General features: G+C 52.2%; 1 protein-coding gene across 1 annotated transcript in view; it reads right to left on the bottom strand.

The window, feature by feature from the left end:
- ACSBG1 (acyl-CoA synthetase bubblegum family member 1) overlaps window positions 1-4,346 on the bottom strand; it is a 47,930-nt gene extending 43,584 nt beyond the window's left edge. The window contains exon 1 of the mRNA XM_057723721.1: window positions 4,210-4,346. Within this exon, the coding sequence (XP_057579704.1) occupies window positions 4,210-4,289 (80 nt within the window). The 5' untranslated portion in view covers window positions 4,290-4,346. The remainder of the gene's footprint in view (window positions 1-4,209) is intronic.
- Between the last annotated feature and the right edge of the window lie 9,911 nt (window positions 4,347-14,257).

Genomic DNA, 14,257 nt, shown 5'->3' with positions numbered 1-14,257 from the left:
AAGCTAGGTCCTGGATGTCCTTCACATGGTTGTGACCTTTGCAGTTTCCAAGGCACCTTCCCAGCCCTGACATTAAATGTTCCTCACAGGTTCCTTTGCAAGGAGCTAGGGCTGCCTGGGGAGGAGGCTAGAGCCAGGACCCAGGGGGCACTCATGGAAGCCGGTGTGATACAGGACTATCTCCCACTGCTGCTGCCCATGTCTTTTGCAGGACAAAGTAGTAAGTAGTGAGTTCCTCATTCCTGGAGGTATTCAGGTCAGGCTAGGTTGACAATATGTGAATGTTGTGACAGAGTGGGTTAGACTCAGTGATCTAAAAAACCCCCACTGGCCTGAGAGTCTACCATTCAGGGACTTGCCTGGGGACAGAGTGAGTCAGCTTCCGGCCCAGCGTTCTGACTCCGGGACAGCTTGGGCTCTGCTGTCCCCAGCCAGCGACTCTGCAGCCCCTGCAAGGACTCGGCGCTGGCCTGGGCTGACCTGCATCCTGAAGGCACCCAGATCTGTATTCAGATGTCTAGGACCAGGGTTACTTTGCCCAGGGACTCTAACTTTCAGGATGTGCCCTGCCCTTTATCCTAGACCCTTGACCTTGCCTTCCTGTGGCACTTATACTCCCACGTCCTCTGCCCTGGGCCGACTGGCCTTTTAGTTTCTCAAACACGACAAGCTCCTTCCCACCTCAGGGCCTTTGCACACGCTACGCCCTTTTCTTAGAAAGCTCTTTCCCCACCCAACTCCTACTCATCTTTCAGGTCTCAACTTCCTTGCTTTTCCCAAGGAAGACTTCCCCAATCCCCGAGTCAGACCTTAAAAAATGAAAAATTTTCCATTTTAACAATTTTTAAGTATACAATTCAGTGGCATTGATCACATTCGCTCCTTTTCCCCCTTAATTCTTTCATGGTACCTTTCACAATTATACTTTAATAAGTAATTGTATAATTATTTGTCTGTCTTTGCTACATGTTAATTCCTTAAGTTAGGGACTTGTTTACTGTGATATTCTCTCAGCACAGTATCTGACATATTCAACAATAAATAATTTTGAATAAATGAATGTATACTTACAAAAACAGATAAATAGTAAAGATATAAAATATGAGGGAAAAAGCAACTCTACAATAACCATTTTGCATATTATGGGGAAGTGAGGGGGAAGAAGTTGGGAAAATTTGAAGGCGCTGGATATTCCATATTCTTAAGGATGCCTGTATCATTTCCATAGCATTTGCATTAGGGTTTTTTTGTTCCTCCCAGGCTTGCATACCCCAGAGATGGGGAGCTCACTCCCTATCATCCTTGGAAAGCTTTATCAGTGAGAACAGCCTTCTTCACTGGGCTTACAGCAGCCTCCTGTGCCTGCCCCACACCCTTGCTCTGAGGGGGCACCTCTCAGCACCCAGTCTTTGAGCAGGCAGTGCTGGGAGAGGCAGCTGGGAGCCCAGGGGGTGTACGGACAGTTCAGAGCTCACCATCCTTCCCCAGGCCAGACTCGACTCTGCAGTCTCCCTTCTCCTGGCGTCTGCCTCCAGCCCACCCAACTCCAGCCTGTATTCACCGCTGCCAGAGTCACCGCCCCACACAAGCTGTCCTTCTGCTTCTGCTGCTTCCACGCCTCCCAGGGCTCCTCTCTGCCTCTTCCTCTGGCTCTGGCAACCCTCATGCCTGGCTGCCCTTAGTCCAGCCACAATGCCCTATACAGACCTAGGAGCTAGCCCGGCCCAACCCGACTGGTCTGACGGCCACCTGTAACTCCTCCACAACCACATCTTCAGTCCACAGGAAGCCCCTGCCTGCCACCAAGGCATCCATGACCTTTCAAATCCAGGATGAACTGTCCCCTTCTCTGGTTCTTCTGAAGCCCTTCCTCCAACCTGGGCTTCTTCAGGCTCAGGGAGGCTGGTGTCCCTACTGGACCAAGCATTTAACAGGGCTCTGGGCATACCCAATGGGTACCCTTGGTGGACGGCATGGTCTACAGCGCAGTCTCAAAGGACACAGAGCACGAGCTCCCAGATCAGGGCCTGACCCATCCCAGCTCCAACCCAGCAGACAGACTCAGCCTCTCCTGGCCCAGCCTGGCTCCTTCCCTCCAGCCCTGCAAGTGGTGTGGCACAAAAGGGAATTCATGTGGGTCAGCCTGGCACACAAATCCTCCTCTGCTACCAGTCTTCACCTCCCTGATTTCCGGCCTCCCCTCTGCAACCCTGGGAAGATAAGGGCCCTCTCAGGGTATTAGAGGAATGCAGGCCCACCCTCCCCCCAGGAGCAGCAGCCCGCCTGTGGTTACAAGGCCAGGATAGATGGGCAAGACTCAGTTGGAGCCCTTTGCTGCTGGGACCGACCTGGGGGGGCAGAGAAGTGAAGAGGGGCATCACAGCAGCTGTAACAGCCTCTGACTTTAGACCAACATTAAACAAGGGTTCAAAGTTATTTCCTCACGGCTGCTCTGCAAGGCCGACAGAGTAGGCATTATGCCCCACTTGATAGATGGAGAAACTGAGGCTCAGAGAGGGTGACTTGCCCAGAATCAGGGTAGGTCTGGAGCAGAGCTGGATGGGAACCCAAGGCGTGAGCCCCCTAGCCTGCTTAGAGAATTCCCAGGCATTGCTAGGAGGTTCGCTATGCCTGTGAGGGGTGGTCCTTGTGCCTTTGAAAGCACTTCATGCACACAGGCTGATAGAATCTGTCCAGATTTTCTGCAAGGTCAGTAGTGGTCAGGTGTTTTGTCTTCATTTGTACAGAGGGTGATATCGAAGCTCAGAAAAACTAAATAACTTACCCACAGTCGCTAAGCAAGAAAGCAGGGGGACTGACCCGCTGAGGTTTCAGCCCTCCCTTCTCGCACAAGGCCCCTCACCTACCCACCCTTCCCGGCTCTGCCCCAGCCTGAGGCTCTGCTGCCTCCCTTTCAGAGAGTCTGCAAAGCAGGCGCAGGCCTCTGTGAGCCCATTCCCCAGGGTGAGGGGTTGTAGCCAACTCGCCTCGAAGGTCCTATTGACCTTCTGTATGTGGCCTGTGTCCAGGGAGAGGGCTGGACCTCACGTTCTTGGAGGCCTGGCCGATAAGGAGCCCCTGTTTCTAGAAGGACAGGAGTCCCCTCTCGGTTCTCTGGAAACCCAGGGCAGGGCCCAGGCCCCCAGCCCTGGGCAGGACCTCTGCCTGTGAGGCCCTTCAGCATCTATTCCGTTTGCTCCATCTTTGCTTCCTCATAACCCCCCATTGCGAACAATGGCCATTCACTCTGCAGCTCAAACACTGGCAACTTCTCCTGCTAGGGCTCAGACCCTGGCATTTCTCCCTTGTGCTTCTCCCCTCCGCACTCCAGCCGCCCAGGCCTCTCCCTTGCCTGAGTTCCCTGTCTTCCCTCGTATCTCCTCCCCATTGCAATGCTGTTCCCTCCACCCGCGTGGCCTTTCCTCTCTGACTATCAGTCTCCTCCTGAGCACCCAAGGCCTGTCTCAAGAGTCTCCTGTTAGAAGCTTCTCTCTCTTCCTCTTGGTCTATGCTCTTCCTGGGCACAGACCACAGGCATCTGGACCCTAGGGTTCCATGTGTCTGCCTTCTCCCTGCCTCCTGGTTGGAGGCTCCTGGGGCCAGGACTGGGTCCCTGCTACTCAGGATTGCCCCACTCCTTGGATGGACAGGGCACCAGGCCCGAGTGGGCACTGGTGGATGCTGACAAATTGAACCCGCTTCCTCCGAATTACAGATTAGTAGAATGCATACAGCAGAAGGGCTTTGGGGAAACTTCAACCACTGCATTCATGTACAGACAGGGATGTTGCAGCCCAGAGAGGGGCAGGGACCCACCAAGGTCACACAGCAAACTGGAGCCAGATCCTCTGGCTCCTGTCTGTCCTTGTCTGTCATTGACTCCACATGCCCAAGGCCCCCCTTGAGGAGACAGGGAAACATTCTCATTGACTGAAATCCTCTTCCTCCATCCAACTGCAGCCCCCGACTCATGCCCTCGTTCTTTGGTTGCGCCTCTCTTGGCCCTGCCGGGGAGCAGACAGTTCCAAACGACACATACCCCCGTGAAGGGCTCATCCCGTTTAGAAATCATCCAGAGCTTTCCCTTCATTCCGCAGATGAAGAGACTGACGCTCAGAGAGCGAAGCAGCTTGCCCAGGTTCACATGGCAGAGTCAAGTCCAAACCTCGGCCATAGGCTCAGTGGACAGAGGCCCAGCCTCTGACTTACCTAGTTCCCAAGTTTTCTTGGGTGGTCCCCAGGCTCGCATCCAGCCGGCTCTCCTGTGGGGCTGCTCTGCTGTCCGGCATGCTGGGGTCCTGAGGGGGGCAGCTGCGTCCGGCTCCAGAACTGCGAGGCACCAGCCGCGGGCACCTGCTGGGGAGAGCAGTCTCCCACTGCACGAGAGGCTGGCCTTGACGGGGTGGGGGGGAGGGGGGGCGGGCCTGGGGAGGCGGTGACTGGAGTGGCCCAAAGAGACCCATTTCCTCTCTATTTTTAGAAGCTCAAAAAGCTCCTCAGCGGTGAAGTTGCTCAGGATTAAAACTTTCCTTTTCTTTGTGATTTTGTTTCACCCAAGATGAGGAGAATTTCAATGAAGCCAGTGTTCTTTTTCATGCAAATCTGCTCTGATTCTCCCAGGACGTCTGGCCAATGGGCTCAGGGCTTCTGGGCCCCCAGAAAACCTCCTCACTGGCTTTAAAAGGCCCCGTGGGAGCCCAAGGGGGGTCTCAGCATCAATCTGGACTCAGACCCTGCAGTGGCTGCTAACCTCGACTGCCCGCATCCCACATCCTGCAACCTTGCCTCACCGTCGGCTGGATGACGCCCCGGGAAGGGGTTCCACCGCTCAGCCCACCTCCCCCAGGCCCGTCTCTGGGCGCTGGAGATCCGAGCAGGACCTGTGGCTCCTGCCCTCAAGGAGCCCCAGTCCGGGGGAAGGAAGGAGACATGTCCAACACTGAGGACTATGATACAGTTGACAGAAGCATTTGCACTGCAGCAGATGTGACAGGGGACCTAGGAGAGGGATCACCTACGGGCACCTAAATAGAAGCGTGGACCTGTTCCTTCAGCTAAAGGAAAGAAGAGTGCTGATGGTGGGTCTGCAGGCATCCATAAACAGATGTGGAAAATTCCTGTAGGGCAGGGCAAAAGGTGGCGGGGGCTTTCTCTGAGTACCAGAACGCTCCCCCCTTAGACGGCGTATCAGTTCCCTGCTGGAACAAAGTACCACCAACTGGGTGGCTTAAAACAGAAATGTACTCTCTCACAGTTCTAGAGGCCAGAAGTCTGAAGTCAACGTGTCATCAGGGCCATGCTGTCTCTAAAAGCTCTAGGGAAGAATCCTTCTTTGCCTCTTCTAGCTTCTGGTGGTTCCCAGCAATCCTTAAGCTCCTTGGCTGGTAGATGGGTTGCCTCCAGTCTCTGCCTCTGTCTTCACATGGCTGTCTTCTGTCTGTGTCTTTGTCCCTATTTCCTCTTAAGGACACCAGTCATTAGACTAGGGCCCACCCTAACCCGGTATACATCATCTTAAAGAATCAGATCTATAAAGATCCTGTTTTCAAATCAGGTCACATTCTGAGGTGCTGGGTGGGCATGACTTTGGAGGGGACACGATTCACCTGAGGGTAAACTGTATACAGGAGGCGTTGGTGGAGCGTCTACGAGATGTCCCCAAAAGGGGTCATTAGGTTCAGCTGGGTCACAGGTAGTGCTGTCTTCACGGGTGGAGGCAGGTGGCTGAGAAAGAGCGTGCCTGAACCCACAGAAATCCAGAGCATGGACCCAGGATGCTGCCTCGCAATACACTGAAGGCACATTAGACAGGAGGCCGGGAGTCTGGCTTTGAGGCCCGAATCGTCCACTGACCCCTTGTCCCCGTGAACTTAGGCAGGTCTCTGCCCCTCTCCGGGCCTTACGTTAACTGTTTGGATCGTGAGGGTGGCGGCTTGGAGGCTGGCCAAGGTGGCTGCCCGCTCCAACTGGACATGAGAAGGTGACGGGGAGAGCCATGCTCATGGGCTGATCAGACGTGCCCGGGGGGACATCATTGTGAGCGATGAGTGGTGAGCCCGCAGCCAAGGGGAAACTGAATCAGAGAAAGACACAGAATTCTTGACTTTGAAGTTCAAAAGCTTTGGTTAAGATGAAAGCCTGGAAAGGTTTGGAAAGATGTATAATGAGACAGAACAAGTTCTCCCTCCCCCAACCCCATCCCTCAGATTCTTAGGGACCCTGGGAGTTGGAAAGGGAAGAGCATTCAAAAAGGAAGCCAGGACCTGGGGGGACTTGGAGAGGGGCTCCTGAGCAGTAAGGAGGGAAGAAAGTAAAGGGGCCTGAGGCTTCCCAAGAAAGTGACAAGGCCCTAGAGTATGCAGTGCAGGCCACAGAGGAGGAGCTGGTTCCAGGGCCAAGAGGGCCTGGGCAGCCCCCTTCTCAACGCAGGCAGTGGACCAAGGGTCCACATGAGGAGAGGGCAGGGTCGGCAGGCTGGCAACAGAGGCTGACGGGAGCATGGGTACTCACTGCTCCCGGCGTGGAGGGTTGACCCCACCAGAGGGCCAGGACCACAGGTGCATCTCATACAGAGGGCTGATGCTGGGACATGGTGCTGAGGGGAAGGATGGAGCTGCTGAGTCTGATTTAGCTGAGGTTTAGAAATAGTTAACTGCCTTCATTTGGAACAGAGTCTATAACCATGTGCTGGTTATTCTGCCTCTGCTCTCCACTGCCTCGGTCCCCTAAAGCTGACCTTTTGTGGGCATCGCCGGGGCCCCTGGCCTCTGGTTGGGTTAGACCAACACAGACGGCAGCAGGAGAACAGAGGGCGGGTGGAAGGAGTTTGGGAGTCTGGCTCCTCTTGCTCCTGTCCTGCTGGCTGCCCTTTCTGCGGCAGCTTCGTTCTTGTCCTGACAGCTGAAGCTCCTGTCCCAAATCCCACCAGGCTTGGGGCCACAGGAGTGGTCCAGCTCCCTGCTGTTGCTTTGCCATGCTTTGTGGCTCCCTAAACCCTGCCCTCTCCTCTCTAACTGCCCCCTGAGTGGGCCATCTCTTTCTTGTCGGGGGTCTCACTGATGTAGCAGCAACACGTAAAAGGTATGAAGGGGGTTGATTTTTAAAAGGGTACAGGGCTTCCTTTTGGGGGTGATGGAATGTTTTGGAAGTAGATAGAGGTGGTGGTGGTACAACCTTGTGAATGTACTAAATGCCACTGAATTGTGCACTTTAAAATGGTCATGTTATGTGAATGTCACCTCAATAAAATTTTTTTGTTAAAAAAGGTAGAGAACTTCACAGTAAAAAGTAAAATTTTCCTCCCCCTCTTCTCCCTTCTTCCCTCACCCATTTCTTCTCCCAGAGCCACCACTGTCAAAAGTTGCTTTTGCATCCTTCCAGAAATATTCTGGACATATACAAATGGTAACACAGTATATACAGTTCTGTACCTTGTTTCTCATACTTGGCAGTGTTCCTCGGAGAGCTTTTCCTATTGTATTGAGAGCTTCCTGGTCCTCTTTTGGGGATGGACAGCATTCCACAGAAGGGCTGGCCAGCAAGCACTTAACCCCATCCTGTACAATGAACATCGAGGTTACTTTCAGTTTTTTGCTGAAACAAACAGCCTTATTCCTGCACTGTATGCACTCAAGTTGGTCCAGCTCTAGGATAAATTCCTGAAAGTGGAACTGCTGGGACTTGACTTAGTTTAAACTTGAAAATGACAGTTTTTGTGAAATGGACACATTAATTATTCTGCCATAGGAGGAAAGGAGGAGAGATTTAAATAATTCATGGCCTTACAGAAAAACAAAGTTGCAGTTTTGCCAGTGTGAGTTTGTTGACTGGGAAATTCTGTTTCTGCCTGTGTGTGAGGCCAGAATGTTTTCTGCACCAGCTGGAGGGCTCTCCTCTTGCTCAGGCTGTGTGGGAGGGACAGGGTAGAGTGGGGAGGGGTTGCTGGCTGGCAACAGGACTCTCTAGGATGCATTGTGACAAGGAGGGCCCGGCCCACGCAGTGCTCTCCAGAGAGACAGCCCACAGATGGTATAGGTGCTCTTACCTGGACTCTGGGAACCCCCTGAAGTCACAGACAACGTTTTGTGTGTGTGTGTGTGTCTGTGTGTGTGTGTGTGTCTGTGTGTGTGTGTGTCTGTGTGTGTCCGTTTGTTCACATTTTTCTAAGAGAGAGCTCCTAGCTCTTTGTGGAGCCTCAAGATCTGTCTCTAACAGTAAGGAACCACAGGAAGTGGGAAACCCAAGCTTTGGATTGACACAGACCTGGGTTCAAATCCTGCTTCTTCTGCTTATGAGCTGAGTGATCTTGGGGAAGGGGCCCAATCCCTCTGAGCCTGAGCTTTGTCATAGGGAGGGGGTTAATAGTCGCTGCGTCTTGGAGTTGTGGGTAAGGAATAAACTAGAAGACTGGGGCGATGGGGGCCAGTCGGCGCTTCCTTGTGGCACTGCTGTATCTCTGGTAGTCACCTGGTTTTCTGCGTACCTCGGCCTCCTTCCCTCCACCCTGTGGGGGCCACATTCCCTCCACTGTCCACAATGAGGCAGAGCAGAGGTTCCCAGAAACATCTGACCTAGCATGTGATAATGCAAACATGCACCCAGAGCCAGTTTTTCTTCCCCGTGATTAGATAAAACGGGGCTTGGAAAGGAGAGGGGTGGAGTGAGTGTTGAAAGGGACAATGAGGACACGTGGGGACGGGGAGAGTGAGGACATGGGAAGGGAGGAGACTGGAGAGACTCAGGACAGCATGTGCTGAGGGCCGAGCCCCTGCATCTTCAGGTGTGGACAACTGGCCTTCCCAATCTTAGCCCCAGGGAGCCGCCCTGAGCAGAGTGGGTCTTGGCTCCCCTGGCAGGGCTGAGGCCTCGAAGGCCTTGTTCCAGCTGATCTCTGAGAGCACACGGCTGTCTGCCAGAACCGTCTAAGGGCTTCCCTTATCGGAGCAGTAGCCAAAGTCCTCGCGTTGGGCCACAGGGCCCTCTGATCCGGCCCTGACCATCTCTCTCAGCTCACCTCCTACCATACCTCCCTCCTGCCTCCCCCAGCTGCACTGGACTCCATGCTCTTCCCACAGCCTCTGTATGGGCTGTCCCTTGGCCTGGGACACGCTGTCCCCATATATTGGTTGACTCTCTCTTCGCTCCCTCAGTGTTTACTCAGATATCACCTTCTCAGTGAGGCCTTCCCCAACCACCGCAGCTAAAACCACACCCCCACCCAGCACTCCCCACCCTCCTTCTGTCTGTTTTCTCCATGCTCTCACCATCAGCTAATTCCAGGATGTTCTGTGTGTTACTATTTGTCTATCCACTAGGACACAGGCTCCTGGAAGGCAGGGATTCTCTCTCTTTAGTTCCTTCCTCAAAAACAGTTCCTGGCGGGGGGGGGATGCTCTATAAATATTGGTCAAATGAATGACTTCGGACCTGTGGGTGTAGACGGGGAACAGCCGTGGACCCCAACAGCCGCGGCGTAATCAACAGTTCCTGGGTGTCTCCAGGTAAAAAGGCGCCCTCCAGGTAACAGGCGGGATGACTCAGAAGATGGGTCCACCTGAAGATATGCTGTTTGGTGAGTGAGAAAAAAAAAAAAAAAGGTGATTAGGAACACCAAGAAAAACAACTTGCAAAAACAAACTATGGCACCATGATGACCGTGGAAGGATAGTAAACGATTAATTGGAAGAAGACAGAGTCGACATGTGTGTTGGGCTGTACGCCGCAGGCCTGCAAACCTGGTGGTTGCCCAGCCTCGAGACCAAAGAAAGAGCCCAAAGACAGCCACAGAGACATCAGTGGTCTATTGGACAAGGGATCTTACGTGTCTGAAACAAAGTGTCCTGGGGTGACGCCCTTCCGTGGATGGCAGCTGGTAAGCAGGACGTGGCAGCCATCCGCGCTCCTCGGGGGAGAAGCAGGCTACCGTTTTAGGGGGAATTGACATCAGGTGGGCTCATCAGTTACCAGGGACCAATTAAACCCTATCATTAAGAGGATTGGATAGTCGTGAGAGTGCAGCAGGGCCGGGTCTAGCAGGGAGTGTACAGAGAGCAAGAAAACAGCCACCTTGAGGGGCCTGACCGTACAGTGTCCTCAATGCCTGCACGTTGCTTGGTGTGCAGCCCAGGCTCTGGGGCACCAGCCTGTGGAAGGAAATATCATCTCAGCTTGTGCCGGGCTTGGCAGGGGAGGATACGTACTCTCATAGCAAAGCAATTGCTGTGCTTTCTGGTTTTTGACTTTGAGAATCAAAACCCGTTTTCCAATCACTCTTAGCCCCCTTCATGATTTTTCCCACATCTGCATGCCTCGGGTATTGGACATCATTTGATATTTTTTTCACCTTGACTCAGTTTTAACTTTTAGGAATTGACTCTAGCTTCATCTTAAACAATTAGATTTGTGTAATCATATGTGGAAGGACTCATTATATACATGCATACATATATATTTCCCAATGCATATTAAAATGAATATAAAACTATTTTGTAAAATGTTTGTCCATGTACCACCTATAATATTTGATCATAGGACACTTTTGGAATCTGTTATAGAAATAGTCGGGAAGTTTCAATTTTGTTTTCATTAAAGAATGTAAATGTTATTCACCTGAACAATGCCAGAGTTAAGGCCTGGCTGAGAGAAGACACAGGAAAAATGGGAGTAGGGGTCGCTCATCCCCTCATCTTACACTGAGGGCTTTGAGATACTGTGAAAAGTACATGGAACAAGAGGTAGAGGGATAAGATGCTGTTTAAAGGTACAGAAACAAATAGTAGAACCCAAAATTGAAGCAAACCATCAAGCATTGGAAGGAGGTGGGGAGGAGAGCTCCGTGTCTGAGCTCAGTCATTGTACACAGGTGTTATTTGTGGTGGTAAATCAAGATCTAGAGAGAGAAACACATGCTTTAAACCGTGGAGCCCTCTCAAGAGACAGGTTACAGATAAACATAGAAATGGTTATAGATAACCAGCAAGGATTTACTGTGTAGCACAGGGAACTATATTTAATATCTTGTAATAACCTATAATGGAAAAGAATCTGAAAAAGAATATATATGTGTATTACTGAATCATGAAGCTGTACACCTGAAACTAACACAACATTGTAAATCAACTATAATTCAATTTTTTAAAAAGCTAAAAAAATGAATAGAAACAATTTCTTTTTAAATAAATTTATTTTATTTATTTTTAGCTGCATTGGGTCTTCATTGCTGTGCACAGGCTTTCTCTAGTTGAGGCAAGTGGGGGCTACTCTTCGTTGCGGTGCATGGGCTTCTCATTGCGGTGGCTTCTCTTGTGGAGCATGGGCTTTAGGCACACGGACTTCAGTAGTTGTGGCACTCAGGCTCAGTAGTTGTGGCTCGAGGGCTCTAGAGCACAGGCTCAGTAGTTGTGGCTCGAGGGCTCTAAAGCACAGGCTCAGTAGTTGTGACACACGGGCTTAGTTGCTCTGGGGCATGTGGGATCTTCCTGGCCCAGAGACCAAAACTGTGTCCCCCGCATTGGTAGGCAGATTCTTAACCACTGCGCCACCAGGAAAGTCCCTAGAAACAGTTTTTTTAAAAAATCCAGGTGGTTGTACTTGTTAATCCCATGCCCCTAATTTGTCCCTCCCCACCCCCCTCCCCTTTGGTAACCATAACTTTGTTTTCTATGTTTGTGAATCTGTTTCTATTTTGCATATGCATTCATTTGTATTTTTTTTCAAGTCCACATATGAGTGACATCATACAGTACTAACACTATATGGTAAATCAACTGTACTTCAATATAAATAAATAAATACAATACAATACAATAATACAACACAAGACAACCACCCCCCCCCCCCCCCCCCCCCCCGCCCCGCCGCCCAGGTGCCTCTGGGGCTTGGGCAGGGGGAGCATTGTTGTATGTTTTCAGTATCAGCTCCTCTGGGCCACCTTTTTGTTACCATGTGTGTGTATTACTAGGACGTAATTTTTTTTTTTTTAATTTTGTAATGCTGCATCCTGGGGCTCTGGGTTGAGGCTTCATGGGCCCAGGGCTCAGAAGGGCAGGAGAACTTTGGGCCTCTGCTGGCCCCTGCTGGCCATACCTCCTCCCACCATCTCCTTTCCCAAGAACCACAGATCTTGCCATCACCACCACGACCCACAGAAAACACCTTTCTCCATCCCGCACAGGATACCTGTGTCAGCCACTATGGTGTGCCCTGGACATCGGGGCCCAAGGCTCAGCTGCAAGACCTCTGTGCACCTGAGGGCGCCGTGGCCCTGGGCTGCAGCTGTGTCCTCTCGGGTCCCTTTCTATGGTGAACGGGGCAGGGGGCGGGGGGAGTTTGGGTCCCGGGATCAGAGCTGACTTTCCTCCAGCTGTAGATAGATACCAGGAATTTCTGAGGCTCAGCCTCCTCTCCAGGGACTCAGATCCTCAGAGACTCAGGCCACCAGGGTAGAACTTTCCTGAGAGCAGAGGCAGAGGAATGTGGGTGCATAGAGGATTCTAACAAGCGGGGGAGGACTGGAAGGGGGTAACAGCACCACCCAATGGCTCCACCTTTGGTGGAACAAATTAGGGCAGAGGAGAAGGAAGGAAGCAAACCCACGTCTGCAGAGGAGACACCTTCTCCCCTCACCTGGATCTTCCCTCACCTGCAGAGGCCTGTATCGAGGGCCGTGTGCCCTGCATGCCCAGGATCTGAATGGAACAGGCCAAAGTTGAGCACACTGGTTTTTGGATTAGCCATCTGACCCAGGCCGAATCACCTTACCTCTCTAAGTCTCAGTTTCCTCATCTGTAAAGTGGGGACTCTTGGTTGCAAGGGACAGAAACCCTAACTGAGACCAGCTTAGGCAACAAGGCAACCAAATGACTCATGCAATCCAAGACGAGCTTAGCAACTAAATATGGGAGGATAAGGGGTGAGGGCTGGGACCCGGATCTGGACGGCTCTCACCTGTCCTGTCTCCTTCCCGGCCACTGAGCTCCTCACTCTGCACTGGCTCCCTCTTGTGGACCCACAGGAGAGGCGATGCAGTGAGTTCCTTCCCTTCTTCCCCTCAGTGAAAAGGTCTAAAATCCAGAGCACACGGCCTGTCCAGATGTCCTCTCTGGGATGTAGCAAAGAGCTGTGTTTTCCTGTGGAATGGTGGCCAGCTCAGAAATGCTCTTGCTAACTTGTACTTGCCTTCCTCCCTTTTCTGTCTTCCTTCCTCCCCCACACCCACCCCTTACTTTTGTGCCCTAAGATGCACTCCCAGCAAAGCATTAGAGCATAAGCTTTGCCTTGGGCTCTGTTCTCTAGGGAATCTGGGAGGAGATAGCCGCTTACAAGCTGTGTGACCTTGGGCACATTACTTAACCTCTCTGTGCTTCAATGTTCTCATCTGTAAGATGGAGTCATAATAATTTCCTAACTCATAGGATTGTAGTGAGTTAATACACAGAAAGCCCTTAGAGCAGAGTGGAAGCTTTCCATAAGAGCCAGTATTTGTTATTTTTGTTACCCTGAAGCCTGGGAAAGCTCTCTACATGGGGACAGAGGCAGGTCATTGTGAGAGGAATAGAGGTTTGGACGACTTTCAGTGACAGAGCCTCAGGGCCGAGGGTGCTTGTTGCTGCCTGGGCTGTACCTCCCTGGGCTGGCGGCCCCTGAAGTTGGAGAAGTGGCCCGGGGTGGGGAAGGGGCACTGGACTTGGTTTCAGCCTGCATGACCCTAGAGGAGACCTTCACGTCTCAGAACCTCCGTTTCCTTGCCTGAAGGGGACTGTGTTGACCTATACACACCTGTCTCTGAGGGCCCTCACCTGGACAGGGGCCAAAGATGGTCTAAAAGTTTAATTATTCAGAAACCCAGTGAGCACTCCCTCAGGTGAGGTCTGTGAATCTCAGACCTGAAAGGTCTGGAGCCCACATCCTTGAGACCGCTGCCTCCATTTTACAGATGAGGAAACTGAGGCCCAGAGAGAGGAAATAACCTGGGCAACGTGAAGGAAAGGGCCTGTGGCACTGGACAGGAACAGATGGGTACTCTGGGGCGGAGGGGCACACAAGTCCTCCTCTCTGAGCCTAGGAGCTGGCCTGGGCATACCCTCCTCTGATATAGACCACAACATCAGGGAGTTGGCAGTGCGGTCTCCTTTGAGTCTGGGAACCTCTCCAGCGTCTGCCAGGGCTGGTTGCATCCGTGATCTCCCCAGGGAATGGCCAAGAATGGGGAGCACAGTTAGCCAGGGCCTCAGTGTCCTGGCGCGTGGCCCTGGCAGCC

This window comes from Hippopotamus amphibius, chromosome 2, assembly GCF_030028045.1.
Source record: "Hippopotamus amphibius kiboko isolate mHipAmp2 chromosome 2, mHipAmp2.hap2, whole genome shotgun sequence".
In the NCBI taxonomy this organism is placed as follows: domain Eukaryota; kingdom Metazoa; phylum Chordata; class Mammalia; order Artiodactyla; family Hippopotamidae; genus Hippopotamus; species Hippopotamus amphibius.
Note: the sequence above shows the minus strand (reverse complement) of the source record. Positions and strands in the feature narration are given on the sequence as shown.